This window comes from Canis lupus, chromosome 23 (assembly GCF_011100685.1).
Source record: "Canis lupus familiaris isolate Mischka breed German Shepherd chromosome 23, alternate assembly UU_Cfam_GSD_1.0, whole genome shotgun sequence".
Classification (NCBI taxonomy): domain Eukaryota; kingdom Metazoa; phylum Chordata; class Mammalia; order Carnivora; family Canidae; genus Canis; species Canis lupus.
Genome location: NC_049244.1, coordinates 32,331,226 through 32,347,294, shown reverse-complemented (window position 1 = coordinate 32,347,294; position 16,069 = coordinate 32,331,226). Strand labels below are relative to the sequence as shown.

The 16,069-nt window shown below is 46.2% G+C and overlaps 1 protein-coding gene across 3 annotated transcripts in view; it reads right to left on the bottom strand.

Annotated features, from left to right (window-relative positions):
• The window catches only part of EPHB1 (EPH receptor B1), a 474,596-nt gene that overhangs the window by 91,274 nt on the left and 367,253 nt on the right, over positions 1-16,069 (bottom strand). For all 3 annotated transcript variants that reach the window (XM_038570949.1, XM_038570950.1, XM_038570948.1), the window contains one exon: positions 2,139-2,263. In XM_038570949.1, the coding sequence (XP_038426877.1) occupies positions 2,139-2,263 (125 nt within the window). The remainder of the gene's footprint in view (positions 1-2,138; positions 2,264-16,069) is intronic.

Below are 16,069 nucleotides of genomic sequence, written 5' to 3'. Positions count from 1 at the left end.
CAGATGGTTTAAATAACCCCCAATTCGTTGAATTATCTGAATCTACAAAGCCCAATGTTCTCTAGATAGATGCTCCCTAATCCTCACCTTGCTTCTAGGTTTGGCTATAAGGGCCAAAGAGTATACCTCCTTACAGGCTGGATTGCTGATCCATCTGGCCCTCCACTTTCAGGGGGGTAAACTGTTCGCATTTTATAAGTGTGAAAACTGACCTAGAGTGGCTAAGTAATTTGACCATGGCCACATGGCTGGTTAGCTACAGAGGGCACTGGAAACTAGGGCCCTGCTTCCCAAGGTGGTCACGTTCAACATGCTCACTCTTCAACATTACCTCCACGCCGGAGGGATGGAGAGCTCCATCCCTGATGCTCTTCCTATTTCCACTGCCCCACTGGATGATTCTGTCAAGGCTCAGCGCCTTCATAGCATTTACAGACTGACAACTCCCAGATGGACTTATCCAACCTGGTCCTCTTTCCTGAACTCCAGACATGGACATCTAGCTGCCTGTTCTATTTGGCCATCTCAGAAGTGTTTTAGACATCGAGCTGAGCTTCTGTCCCTTCCCTTACCCCAAGTAAGCTCTAGCACAGCAAGCCTCCTACTAAGTCAATGATGGCTAGGGACATTCTCCTATTGGGGCAGGACCAAACCCTCCCACATCTGAGGTCCAACCTGCTAGAAATCCTGCTGCTCTGTCTTTAGTTTCTGTATCTAGAATTTACTGTCTTCCTGGCCCTCTCCCATTCCCATCAAGCCACCATCATTCTCATTCTATTGTAATCTAGTAGGCCTGTTTTTAATGGAACAGCTGAATGATCCTCTAAAAATGTAAGTCAGATTTTGTCTCTCCTCTGCTCCTAACCCTGCTACAGATCCTCGTCTCACTCAGTGGGAAAGCTGCAGTTCTAAGGTCCAGCATGATCACCTCTCCTGGTTACCTCTCTCACCTTCTACTACTTTCCCATTGCTTGTACCCCTCCAGGTCATGCTGGTCTTTTTCCGGCTCCTAGAGTCACCAGTCATGACCTTGCCTCCGGGCCTTTGCACAGGCAGTTGCCTCTCTCTCCCCTGCTTCACAATAACCTCACTTCTTTCAAGTCTTTACTTGGAACCTACCTACTCCAAGAGGCTTACCTTTACCATTCTATTTAATTCTGCGACCTGCTCCTCGCCCAAACCTGACCCTCCTGATCCCATTTACCATGCTCTGCTTTTTCTGTTTCCCTTTGCATTATTCATTTTCTAACATACTATATGACCTCCCTATTTATTATGTTCATTTTCTGTCTCCTTCTGTTAGAAAGTAAGGCCCATGAGAGCAGGAATCTTTGTGTAGATCATTAATATATCCTAGACTAGTACCTGCCAAATAGCAGGCACTCAATAAATACTTGCTGAACAAATCAATGAATCTGGTGTTTTTACAAAAAATGTGTTGGGTCAGTATTTTCCTGGGATTTTGCAAATGCTATAGTTTAACATGTGCTTCCCCCACAGAGACCAAGGAAATCAACCCCACAGGGCACCTTCTCCCTTCTCTTGGCAGCAAGTGCCCTGCTGCCGGCCCCAGGAACAGTTGCTAAAGAACAGTCCGTAGATAATATACAAATTTCTATTTCTCTTAATTTCCATCTCATCCTTTAAAATTTCCATTTACATGTTTTTAAGCTCAACAAATAGATTAGTGCAGTAGTACTAGCATATGATTTATAAATAAACTTATAGTGGAAGAATATGATCAAAAACTTTGGAAAACACTGGTCCATGAAACCACAAAATCTTTGGAAAGTTCAGGGGACACCTGGCAGTTTTGTGGCATCTACATTAGTGTAGCAAACACACGACTGGGAAAATAGGATCAGTTTTGCCTATAGCAGCGCACTGAGCTGTTGGGACAGCAGGGTGGTATTTTGGAAGAGTCTCTTCTGAGTTGGTACAAAAAGTCTCTGGACTTCGGGGACTTTTGCCAATGAAGACCCAACAAACTCTCCCAAGGAGCCCCTGACCTCCATGGGCAGATCCTTCCCTACCTCAGAACTTCCTCCAGCCTTTCCACTTGTGCCCTCAGCTGGCCTCCCTCCACTGAACAGTAGCTGGCCCTGTGTCTTGGAAGCCTGAAGGCAGAGCTGACTCACCTTCTCATAGTACCGGATCTCATAGTCCAGGATGATGCCGTTGGGCTGCTCTGGCTGTGGCCATGACAAGGTGATGCTTCTCATCGTGGCACTGACTTGGTGCATAATGGGAACAGTGGAAGGGGCTGTGGAGAGAAGAAAAGACAGGGCTGGTGAACAGACCTTTGATTATATGACACATGTCATCTTTCAGAGATAAATGAGAGAAGTGTCTCTGGTTTTGAACCTACCCTTTCTTTCTCACTAGCTGAGCTGCTGTGCAGAACTTCCTGTGGGTTTTGCATAATGAATGGAGTTCAAACACCAAAGGAGAGAAAAGGTGATAATTTAGGACAGGGGAACACGAATGAGGGCAGGGCTGGAATGGACTCAGTGTTTTCTGGGCATGGACAGGTGGAGAAAGGCGTGGCCAAAAAGAGATGGTTGGAGGAATCCCATGAAAACAGTGTGGCCATTTAGGGAGGGTGTGACAACCAGGGCAAGTCTAGGCTTCCAGGACAGTGGGACAGGAGGGACAATGGAATGTTTTTGAACAGAAGGTGGTGAAGGAATCTCAGTCTTGCATTAATGGGCAAAGCCGGTAGAGAAGAGAACCGGGAGACAGGGATGCCAGTGAGAGAGTAGAACTGGTCACTGCAGAATTACTGCAATAGAAAGGAACGTTCTAGCAAACATCTCTCCTGAAACTGCAGTAAGATTTTTCTGCACTTCAAGAGAAAGGGAGGAGGCATCTCTCAAAAAGACATGAACACAGACCAACAACCGAGTTCATTCAGACTTCTGTCAGAGTTTTCCAAATGAGGACATTTGCAATAAAGGGCTCACAAATATAAATGAAGAAATGATACACAAACCAAACATTTGGAAACAGGATAATAATTCCAAAATCCGTGAAGTGATTCCAAAATCTCTGTTTGGAAATAATATTATTTATTTCCCAATTCAATGCTTTTCACACGGTGTAAGTAAAATGAAAACAGTCTGGAAATAACAAATGAGGGTTGTCTTTCTAGGGGAAGAGGCGGGTAATGGATGAGGCTTCAGTCTGCGCTCTGCTCAGGGGCTGTTCAGTTTAGTCCTGGCACTTCTGTAGCTATGAAGGTCGTTTCCTCACATGAACTCCACTTTACACGGGTTTCTCTGGGGACTGTGGCAGAGTGACATTTACTATCCTCACTTTAAGTTAACGGGTCCCCCTCCAGAGCATGGCTATGGGTCTGGGTGTGGGGGTCGATGGGCTCTCTGCTCTCCACTCACTGGGCTTTCAGTGAGCACCGCCTACGCCTACATGCGGGCCCTTAGGCTGGGCGGGGGTGGGGGGCAGTGGGGGAGGGAAGCAGAGCACTTGTGGGGAAGATGCCCACAGTCCCCGGAGCCACAGGATAGCACACAGTGTTAGGAGGGCTTAGAATCAGAGAGTCCACCCAGGACCCCGCACAGTTCCCATTAGGGACCTTGGGGTGGCCCTGAAAATGTGCCTCTCAGAGCTCCCCCGACCCCGGGAGCATAGCTGACTCAGGGCCCTGGGCTGCTGCACTCAGAAACAGAACGTCTCCCACAGGCTGCTTCCAGCCAACGACTGAGAGCAGTAAGGATGCTCTGAAAGGCCCATTCCTGACTCTTCTGCTGGGCGGCTTTTGCCCAAAGACTTCCCATTAGACTCACCAATGCTTCTTTGTTCAGCACGGCAGCCTAAGAGTCTTCCCATCCAATCCTCCTTCCTGCCCTCTCTCCTTCATTGTGATCTGATGGCTCTCTGAGCTTCCCCTGGCCTCCCCTTCCATTTCCCCAGTCTCTGGCACCTCTAATCCCATCCTGGAGTTTGCTTCAGGGAGGATCTGATTTAATGTAGTCCTGAATTCCCCTATCAAGTATTCTCTGCTGGGCCCTGCTGTGTCCCCAGGGACGGGATGCTCACTGCCTCTAGGAGCTGTGGCTTCATACTTGGGTAGCTCTCACCAATTTGCATGTCTTCCTACCCTTATCTGAAATTTGTCTTCTTCTCAGTTCCACTGACTAAAGTAATAGAGAATGTTCCTTCTTCCACAGAATGGCTTGTCAAATAGCTAAAGAAACTAGTTAGGTCTCCCCTGAGTTTTTCCTGCTGAAAAGAATGGCCAGATGCTATGAGCAATTATCCCATGACATGCTGCCACCTGAGGTGGCTCTTTTCCCAATGGGGCTCATGTTGTCTCTTTAGGCATGTGGCCCAGAGGTAAATCCAATTCTCCCACTGCTGTTGAAGCAGCAAAGATTGGGGTAAAACTAGTATCTCCCATGATTTGTGTGCTATACTTTATTAATGTGACCATTAGCCTTTTTTGCATCAAAAACACATCCCTGACATTCAATTCTGAAATCACCTTCAAATATAACCCCTAGGGTTTTCTCCTGGTGTGCTCCTCCTCTTCTGTTGGTAGAGTTTGCTTGCCTTGGCTACAGGGATTTACATGTATGTTTTTGCCTTTATGGTGTAGCATTGGGCCTATTAATCTGGTAAACTGAAATAATATTTGATCCTGATTCAACCATCAAATGCAACTTCTCTTCCTCCTCCTTCTTCCTTAGCATCACGATCCAGGTCCATTAATTAATTGATCAAACAAATGTTCACTGAGCACCTGCCACATGCCAGTCACCATTCTGGGTTTTAGAGATTCCACAGTGAATGAAACACAGTGTCCTGCCCTCATGGAGTTTATTTTCTAGTGGGGGGATTCAGAGGCCAAATGTAATCAGTCAATCAGAAGTTACATTAAAATATTAAGTAAAACAGAAACAAATGGAGCAGAGGAGAAGGGACAGAGAAGGCCAGAGTGCAGGGGCTGGCTGGGAGAAGGCTATAGTTCTAAATCACTGGGTTAGCAAGGCCTTGCCCAAGAAGTGGATGCAGAAGCATGGGGTGTAAGGAGGGGAGGAAGCCATGTGGACACCTGGGAGAAGAGCATTTGAGAGGGAAAGGCCAGGGCAACAGTTCTAACCTGGGAGCAGTCTGGTGTTCCAGACGAGCAGCAAAGAGATACAGGAACTGGAGCAGAGATGAGGTCACAGGCAGACTTCCACCCTGAGTGACATGGAGAGCCACGGGAGGGTGATGAGCAGAGGAGTGACATAATCTGACTTGCACGTTAACAACATCACCCTCTGCTGCACTGCAAATAGAGTGCAGGACCCATGCCAAAGTGGAAAGCTCTATCTTAACACTCTTGTGATGATCCAGCTGCGAGACTGTGGCTACTTGGACTAGGTTTGGAGTGGTGGAGGTGGTGAGAATGGGGGTGGTCGGATTCTGAATAGATTGAGCACATTCTCACCGGATGTGGGATGGGGAAGAAACACAAGAGCCCAGATGACATCAAGGCTTTTGGCCTGAGCAACTGGAAGAGTGGGGCTGCCATGAACTGAGATGCCTCAAGAAATAGTAGAGCGGTCTGAGAAGGCAAACATGTGTATGAGAGGTCCAGACTGGAGACATCAGTTTAGAGCCATCAGTATTTCAAAGATAAGGGGAGCTGCAGAACAGATAGAGATCCTCGAGGGAATGAGAAGAGAATATTTGGTCTAAGACTCCGGGGATGAGGAGAAACAGCCAAATGGCAGGAGAAGGCAAGGCCAATGAGATGGTAGGAAGCAGGGGAGTGTGATTACCTAGAAGTCAAGAGGCAATGAGTGTCCCCAGGAGGAGAGAATGTGTGAAACGCTGCTGCTAAATTATGTAAAAGGAAACCAGGAACTGAACTCAGAGTTAGCAAAAGGCTGAATGGTTAAGCGGGGATGGCTCATGGCTGGCATTCCTGACCTCATGTGCACTGTGCAGAGCCAGGGAGAGGAGGAAGGTCAGGCAGTTTCTGGAGTCAGGCCAGATCACGAGGGGATCCTGGTGGGCCCACCAACACAGGCAATCCGGGGAAGCCTACTTCCCCCACCCCTGCCACACTTGCTGCCCAGCTTGCTCCATGCTGCCCTCCAGCCTATAGGGAAACATGATTTACAGGTTGCCAACCATGTCAATGCTATATAGGTTTACATGATCCTCCTTTGCCTCGAATGCTAAAGCACCATGGATTAAAAATTGGAAAGATCAACCCTAACGGTCTGAGGATTTTGGTGGACTTGGTTATTTTCTTTGCCTCTAATCCTTGGAAAGCCATCGTTCAAGACTCAACATATTTGACAAACATTGTGCCAGGCCCCTGCTCTAATCACAGAGGACAGAAGAATGAGTGAAAAAAAGCCACAGCCCTGCCCTGAAGATCTCTGGCATCCAGTTGAGGTTACATGGTGAAGAGTCAATCACAGAGCACGGTGATCCAGAAGCAATCCAGAGCCAAATCCGAGAGAAACACCCCAGTTACACAGATGGCAAAGACCCTCCAGCAACCAATCAGTACGTGAATCTGGAGGGAAGCTGCCAGAGGGTAATGGTCACCACTTGCCCACACTGCTCAGATTTGTGGTGATGACAGATATTTACAGGCCCCCTTGAAGGCTGTTTATTCTCACACAGGTCACTCTAAATGTCTTGTTTTAATTGAGATGAGATTTAGCACATGGGAGAGAGTAAAAGAGTATTACTCTTGCTCCCCGAAAATCAAGGTTAACTTATATTTGGTGCTCTGACATTGGTGATCACCCAAGGTGACAATTTTTTTTTCTTTCTCCAAGTGCAAATGCCACCTCTAAATCTGGTGTTTTAAATGTTACGAAACCTTCCAACAAAACAGAAAATTAAAAATGAGCTCAGATATCCACACAAACACCACCTTCTAGCAAAACTAAGACAGATTAAAGAGGGATGGGAAGATTAATTCAATGCAGCAGCCCCCATAAACCCTGACTATGCTGGTTCAACAGTAAGTCCTGGCCAGTTGTCTTTTCTCCATACACTTGCATCCTCAATTCAAGGAATAGTTTCACCGAATGCTTGAAAGAATCTCTCCCTTGCAAGAAGGCTTTTGACTAAATTAAACATTCTACAGAGAGAAGAAAATGAAAATAAAGAGTTCACAAAATTATTAAAATTTAGCAAAGAAATAAATATGGGCGTTCCTTTAGAAAAAGTAAGAATAAAGAATTAACTTAGGGGCTATTTGGAAAAAAAGGTACTAAAGGTTCAAAAAGGATGTGTTTGTCCTAATGAGGAGATGCCCCAAAGCCCCAAATATAATCAAAATTGCTCCATATTCCTTCTTAGAAAAATAAAGAGGCTGGACTTGATAAGTTGGGATGTAAAAAAAAGAATGTGGAGGTAGTACAGTGTCCTGTCAAGCATTGAGAAAGAATCCGCTGGGTTTGAAAAGAACCAGAACCCAGAGTGTCTGATAAGAGAGGCTACTGCTAATAATAAGAGGCCCTTTAAATGTGTAGAAGCAGCAAGAGACTTAACCTCCACTGGTCAAGGGGCTCAGGGATGGAAAAAATGCAAAGACAGGCTGAGTCAGTGAGTCAGTCTCTTTTTCACCAAGGAAGACTTTGGGGAGATCATACTCCCAAATTGCTTTTGAAGCAGGCGGATCCAAGATAGTATATCACACACAGCAGAGAAAGTGTACAGAATGTTCTCGCCTGAGCTGACAAACGAGATGTGGATAAATTGCCAGGACAGGATGGCCCCGGCTGCCAGTTATGAAAGAACTTACAGGTGAGACGGGGCAAACCTGGGCTCAAACTCAGGGCTGAGCCTGGCCAGACACCAGCCAGCCCTCCATCTGTAAGGACGGCTCCAAAGGAGATCACAGTGCTTGTGGTCTGGGAGGGTGGCGTGACTCTATCTCAGGAGTTAACCCCAAATCTGGAACCTTGAGTCTTCAAGTGTGGAAGCCTTGCTGCCAAATCTCAGGTTCACCTGGATCATGTATTTTATGTTTATGACATTCCTTGATCCTTTAATTTAGTTACCAACTCAGGCATATTCAAAGTTTTCCTCTTATTTTGTTTTCCTTATTTATTTATTTTAAAAGATTGTATTTATTTATTTGACAGAGAGAGAGAGAGAGAGAGAAAAGGGCGCAAGCAGGGGGAGTGGCAGGCAGAGGGACAGGGAGAAGCAGGCTCCCCGCTGAGCAGGGTGCCCAACGTGGGGCTCAGGATCCCAGGACCCCAGGATCATGACCTGAGCCGAAGGCTGACACTGAACCAACTGAGCCACCCAGGTGCCCCTTGTTTTCCTTATTTAATAAGGGCATTCCACCCCCCCCCAACAATTAAGCATCTCAAATCCCAAAATATGAGAATGAGTTGATGCTTCTTTTCTAGGACAATTACTGAGTTCTAGCATGTTATCTTTGCTTATTAAAAATTGCCTCCTAATGTCTTAATTGATTTTTGTGTCAAAATAATTCTTTCAACAGCTTTAGCCATAATCCATCTGGGGATATAATAAATGATATAACAGTCTACTGTATTAAAATATTTTATTTAAGACATCAAAAGTACTTAACGTAGTTTGAAAAAAAATAATAGCAACACACAGACGTTCAAAATTAAGCTGATCTACTAGAGGAAAAGGCCTTGAGAGTTTATAAAAATATGAAAGTTGGATTTCAAGTTTTTGGCAGATTTCATCTAAAGGGAAAACAATGCTGCTCTGCAAGTAGAAATTGTGCCAGAGACAGCCTTGTTCTGAGGCCACCTCTCACCCACCTTAGAAGCTGGGGTGCAGGTCACAGCTGAGTCCCTCTCACCTTGGCTCAGGTGACAGCCCTAGTAAGTATCCTGGAAGATAAATGACCTCTCCACTTAGGGGGACTTTCACATGTAAGCTTTCCAAAGAGGTTCAGAAGAAGGCCCATCTGTACTCCTCATGATAACTCCTGCTGGGCAGGGTGGGGGGAATATATACCCTGGCCCTTCCATGTGGTTCGGGGGAAGGGGAGGTCCTCACAGCGACCCCTCAGAGAGATGCTGCTGCCCCAGCCTGAACAGTGTGCCTCTGCGGCTTAGTAATCTCTTCTGCCTTCTGGGCATTGCCTTTTCTAGGACAGATATCCATCAGTTGATGGACATTTGGGTTGTTTACACATTTTGGCTGTCATGAATAATGCTGCTAGGAACATTCATGTACAAGTTTTTGTGTGGACTTAGGTTTGCATTTTTCTTGGGCGTATATCTAATTGTAAAATTGTTAGATCATATGGTAATGCTAACCTCTTCTGTTCTTTCTAGAATAGCATTTCCCAGCCAAATTATTCTTGGACTAACCATCTGCAATCTGTAGACCACAGACCCCAGTTATGGGGAAAACAAGGCAGTGTGAGGAGTAGTCAGGATCCTAGGGCTCTACAGATGCTGTAGGGAGATGTGGTTCCTAGTCTGACATCTGCTTACTGTGTGACCTTGGACTGAGGTCACTTAACTTCTCTGGGCTTCAAATGCATCAACTGTAAAACAGGAGTATTAATCCTATGTTATATATTTTTCAAATGTTCTGTGCATGTGCCTGTACGGCCCATGGCTCCTTCCACCTGAGTCTAGTCTGCCAGTCTCAGCAACCACCTCGTAGTCTCCTTCTGGGTCCACTACTCTTTATAAATCCAAAGCAATGCCTGGGCATAGTTCCTGATGTAAATGTGAAAAGCATGACCCAGTCATGGGCATTTATCAGATAAATATCTTTGAGGTGATAAATACACACGTCCACCCAGTCAAGATGGAAGGGATGGAGAAGAATGAGCTTGGAGAAGAGGAAGGTTAACAACAGGGTACCCTAGAGGCTGGTGTGATAGATGCTCCAGAAGACAGATGATTTCCTAGGGACATCTCAAGATGACTTAAAGTATTTCTGGGAAGTAATCTAGGATGTAAACAATAGGTTTCTTGTCCTTGAGGACAAGGAGACCTCGAGACCCTGAGGAGGGGATGAGCCATGGGCTGCCCATCTGATAGTGTGACTCAGGCCCAGGTGTCATGGATGCTTTTTTCACTCTGTCCCTACCTTTCTCCTGGTCTTGTCACCTGTATCTCCTTACACCTAATATCCTTTCCCACCTCCATTGTACACTTCAGGGCCTCTTCACTTCAAATTACACTGTGGCTGGATTACTCCTCCAAAGCTAGAGTCACCCATATTCCTCTGATGCTCAAAAATCTTCAATTGGTGGGGCAGGGGGCGCCTGAGTGACTCAGTCATGTAAGTGTGTGACTCATGATTTCAGTTCAGGACATGATCTCAGGGTCATGAGATCGAGCCCCTAGTCAGGCTCCATCCTCAGCAAGGAGTCTGCTTAAGATTCTCTCTCCTTGCCCCTCCCCCTCCTCACACTCACTCTCCTACTAAAATAAATCAATACATCTTTTTTTTTTTTTTTTAATCTTCAATGGCTTCCCAATGGAAAAAGTTCTAATGTCCCCTCCAACATTTAACAATGAGGCAGCTACTGGCCAGCCCAGGCTGCCCCCACATTGTCCCCTAGAGGAGCCTATTGCTTTCTTCTAGCTGCTGCACACACCGTGTCCCAGCAGAGCCCGGCTTTGGGGATCTCCGACATGTCTCTTCACAACCCAGCAGTCTTCAGAGGCACAGACCAGGCCACATGCTGCCCTGCCTTAGCCCTGCTTGACCACACCCTGCAGAGCACCCCTTCCTTCCTCCCCGCCAACTCAAAGCCCTTATTTTAGTAACTCTCACCGTCTGTAATTGCTACCTTGGGACCGTGCACTGTGGTCTAACTTTCCAGGTGCTCATGTCTGCTCTCCATCACTGGAATAATAAACTCTTTAGGGCATAAGTCATGTCTTTAGCCTCTTCCCACTGTGTTAGCACATAATAGATGTTCCATATAAGTTTGCCCTTACTGTAATGATTGTAGGCTCTTCTCTAATGACACTGGAAGTAAAAGGGTCAGCAAATCATGTACCGGGACCTAACATGGATGTCGCCCTCCAGGGGGAAAGAGGAGCCAAGGGTGTGGACAGCCTTCTGTGAAGCAGGTGGAGTGCAGCATTTGGGAGCCTGTACCGGGGGAGGAATACAGAGTGGGTCTGAATATAGCAGTTCTGGGGACTCAGGGCAGGAGTGCTTTTACATGGCACAGAGGCAGAAGCCAGGAGGCTGAGGCCATCCTCACCTCACTGGGAAGTTTCAGCTGAAATGCTAGTCTAACTTCAGTAGCTTTCTAGTTTTCCTTCTTTTTTAAGAGCTGTGGAATCCTTCCTCCCCAAAAAATTTTCCTTGAAGCATTAAAAGCGAAACAGAACAATTCAGGGCTGCTCTGGGTAAATCAGAAGCAGGAGTCCTAGAGCCCTGAAACTAGTCCATTACCTATGTTCCCGGCCTAGACTCTGGAGGGCTCACAGGGAGATCCAAAAATTCTGGGCAGGCTCCAGAAGTCCCCTTGAGGCCTCAGATGAAACTATGGGGGCTCCTAAAAGGCATGGGTGATGAGATTGGGAATGAGGAGTTGGGGGCAGCAGGTTATCTTGTTCCTTACATGAAACATATTCTCAGGAAAAAAAAAAATCTAGATTTAAATGTCAGCTAAAGACTTCAGGCCCACCAGTACTGAAGACAAAGAAGAGCAGTTTGCACACAGATGAATTGTGCAAACGATGAATTGTGTTTCCTCTGACATTTCTATTCTAGGAGATAACTTTGTCGAGAAGGTATTGCTTAGATAACAGGTTCTCCCTCTGATGATGAAAACTCATTTCGTTGCACAAATATGCTTGAATTTTACATTAGGAAGCCTGACTCATTAAATATTTTTGGTGCAGTAACACTTCTGGCCAAAGTAGATTAAACAAATAAGCAATTAGTTTGGAGACTGGATATGAATACAAAAACAGAATTAATTATTTTTCTAATTGTTTTCTCCTATTTTGAACATTGGCTTCTTGGCTTTTGCTCTGGACTTGCCTTGAGATGACCCTGACACCCCCTTCCAATCTCCCTCTTTACCTTGGAGTCAACTAAGGACAAAGGACTGCTTTGTGGGGGTGGCATCATTTTAATCTGTTGTAGAATATTGCCTGAGTCTCACCATGGGCTCAATGAAGTGGGAGTGGGAGAGACAGTGAGGGCTTTAGGCTTGTGTGGTTGAGTCCGCCCTGTACCCCAGACAGATGCTTCCTTCTTGGGTCTATCCACGAAGGGCCTGGTTCCAAACCAAGGGCAAGGGTATGACAACTGGGGGTTATAGGTTGGGGGCTGCTCTGGGGATGTAGGTTTACACCTGAGGCTCTCATTTGTGATATTAACTCTGCGTGGAAGGGTTCTTCATTGGGATCGAATGACCCTTCTACTTCTCAAAATGTGATCCCAGTCCAGCATCAGCTGGGAACTGGCAAGAAATGCAGAATCTTGAGCCCTACTTTAGACTTATGGGATCAGAAACTCTGGGAGGTAGGGCTCAGCAATCTGTGTTTAAACAAGTCCTCCAGTTTTCCAGAGTGGCTGCACCAGTTCACATTCCCACCAACAGTGTATGAGGGTTCCCTTTTCTCCGCATCCTCTCCAACATTTGTTGTTTCCTGCCTTGTTAATGTTCCCCATTCTCACTGGTGTGAGGTGGTATCTCATTGTGGTTTTGATTCGTATTTCCCTGATGGCAAGTGATGCAGAGCGTTTTCTCATGTGCGTGTTGGCCATGTCTATGTCTTCCTCTGTGAGATTTCTGTTCATGTCTTTTGCCCATTTCATGATTGGATTGTTTGTTTCTTTGGTGTTGAATTTAATAAGTTCTTTATAGATCTTGGAAACTAGCCCTTTATCTGATACGTCATTTGCAAATATCTTCTCCCATTCTGTAGGTTGTCTTTGAGTTTTGTTGACTGTATCCTTTGCTGTGCAAAAGCTTCTTATCTTGATGAAGTCCCAATAGTTCATTTTTGCTTTTGTTTCTTTTGCCTTCGTGGATGTATCTTGCAAGAAGTTACTATGGCCGAGTTCAAAAAGGGTGTTGCCTGTGTTCTTCTCTAGGATTTTGATGGAATCTTGTCTCACATTTAGATCTTTCATCCATTTTGAGTTTATCTTTGTGTATGGTGAAAGAGAGTGGTCTAGTTTCATTCTTCTACATGTGGATGTCCAATTTTCCCAGCACCATTTATTGAAGAGACTGTCTTTCTTCCAATGGATAGTCTTTCCTCCTTTATCGAATATTAGTTGACCATAATGTTCAGGGTCCACTTCTGGATTCTCTATTCTGTTCCACTGATCTATGTGTCTGTTTTTGTGCCAGTACCACACTGTCTTGATGACCACAGCTTTGTAGTACAACCTGAAATCTGGCATTGTGATACCCCCAGATATGGTTTTCTTTTTTAAAATTCCCCTGGCTATTCGGGGTCTTTTCTGATTCCACACAAATCTTAAAATAATTTGTTCTAACTCTCTGAAGAAAGTCCATGGTATTTTGATAGGGATTGCATTAAATGTGTATATTGCCCTGGGTAACATTGACATTTTCACAGTATTAATTCTGCCAATCCATGAGCATGGAATGTTTTTCCATCTCTTTGTGTCTTCCTCAATTTCTTTCAGAAGTGGAGGTTCCTCAAACAGTTAAAAATATACCTGCCCTACGACCCAGCAATTGCACTGTTGGGGATTTACCCCAAAGATACAAATGCAATGAAATGCCGGGACACCTGCACCCCGATGTTTATAGCAGCAATGGCCACGATAGCCAAACTGTGGAAGGAGACTCGGTGTCCAACGAAAGATGAATGGATAAAGAAGATGTGGTTTATGTATACAATGGAATATTACTCAGCTATTAGAAATGACAAATACCCACCATTTGCTTCAACGTGGATGGAACTGGAGGGTATTATGCTGAGTGAAGTAAGTCAGTCGGAGAAGGACAAACATTATATGTTCTCATTCATTTGGGGAATATAAATAATAGTGAAAGGGAATATAAGGGAAGGGAGAAGAAATGTGTGGGTAATATCAGAAAGGGAGACAGAACGTAAAGACTGCTAACTCTGGGAAACGAACTAGGGGTGGTAGAAGGGGAGGAGGGCGGGGGGTGGGAGTGAATGGGTGACGGGCACTGGGGGTTATGTTAGTAAATTGAACACCACTAAAAAATAAATTTAAAAAAAATAAAAAAAATAAAATAAATAAATCTTTAAAAAAAATAAAAAAAATAAAAAAAATAAAAAAATAAACAAGTCCTCCAGGGCAGCCCGGGTGGCTCAGCGGTTTAGCGCTGCCTTCAGCCCAGACCCGGGATTGAGTCCCACGTCGGGCTCCCTGCATGGAGCCTGCTTCTCCTTCTGCCTGTGTCTCTGCTTCTCTCTCTCTCTCTCTCTTTGTGTGTGTGTGTGTGTGTGTGTGTGTGTGTGTGTCTCATGAATAAATAAATAAAATCTTAAAAAAAAAAGAGAGAGACTTTTTAAACAAGCCCTCCAGGGTATCTAATACACACTCAAATTTGGGAACTATTTGTCTAGAGATCAGAATATAAAATTTTGAGAGGACATATGAGGTCACTCAGTTTTCTGCCAATTCTCACAATTTATGGATCTGAGCACTGAAGGCTAGATAGAGAGTGACTTCCCTAAGTCCTCAGCAGGTGAGAGCAGAGCCAGAAATGATGGCATTGCCCATCTGTCCCCTCCTCCTCCACTCAGGCCCCAGCACTGAGGATGCCCAGCACAGGGGAGGACAGCTCCTCAGGGAGATCGAGGGTCTCCAGAGAGGTAGGAAGTGTGCAGAGGTCTGTGCCAGAGGAAGGAAGCATCTAGCTCGTGGGATCCTGGGGGCCCTCCTAGGTCATCCTGCTTGACTCTTCCCTGCTGGGGTAACCAGGAGGCGCACCAGGAAATGGCCCTTTATTGTGGAAAGAATGGCGAGTGCTATGGCCCTGTAGCAGTAGGAGGCTCTGAAGGGATATGAGGGGCATTTGTCAGGTGATGCCTTGTCCCAGGGCAAGGAGGCTGAGGACAGACCCATTAGCCGTGCCTCCTGCAGACCCGTTAGCCTTTCCCAATGTGAGACAAGCATGATGGCAGCTCCAGTTTGTTGAATGTTTGATCACAGAAGGCGGTTCACAGAAACCCTGACATTGACGAGGCCACGGGAGAGAGCAAAGGATACCCTGCAGCAGATTGTGTGCCCATCACAACTGGCTCTCACTCACACATGCCCAGTAGGGCGCCCCTCACATCTGGGCAACCTACTGCCACCACCCACAGACTGACAGTGCCACCACTGACACCGGGCAGGGTTGCTGTGCCTGCAGTCTCTGTGACTATCCTCTGTGATCCGGAGATGGAAGTCTCCCAGCTGTAGGACCCAGAGGTCCAGAACCCCTCATCCTGCAGGCAGGTTTCCACCCTTCAATGCCCAGCTGCGAGCCCCTCTCTGTATGCCACCATCCCCATAAAGGTATGGGTCTCCCTCCCCTGGACTATGACTGCTGGGGACACCTCTGTCCTGCAGCCCTCTAAAGTGTGGCAGTTTACAGCTTCATGCCCAGCATACCTCATGGTCGGGAAGTGGGCTATGTCCCTATTCCCAGTCACCACTTCCACACCATTGCTCACCATCTCCTACACCCTCTGTTAAAGTGTGTCTCAGCTGGGCTGCCAGTCTCCAAGCTTGAGATCACTGTGTTCTCCCTCCTACCACCAGTCCCGACTCACCCAACACTTGAGCTTTTGTCTTCTCCACGCCAGGATTTGCCCTTCGGTGGGTGACTCCCATGTCCCCCCAGAACAGTGTACTTTCTGTGCCCTGGCCCCACCACTCTTACGCACCTGCCCATTCTTGTGGCACACTTGGATTCAGCCTCACCTGCTCCATTTTCAAAGCTGCAAACTCAGGTCTTCTCCTTCCTCTCAGCAACCTCTGATGAGCCACCAGAACTTTGGTTGGCTCATCCGGCCCTCTCGGACTTGACTTCCACCCTAAGCATTATCTCTCTTCCTTATTTGCATCCCTCATTATCCACCCCAGTTCCATCTTTGCAATAACACAACTGGCA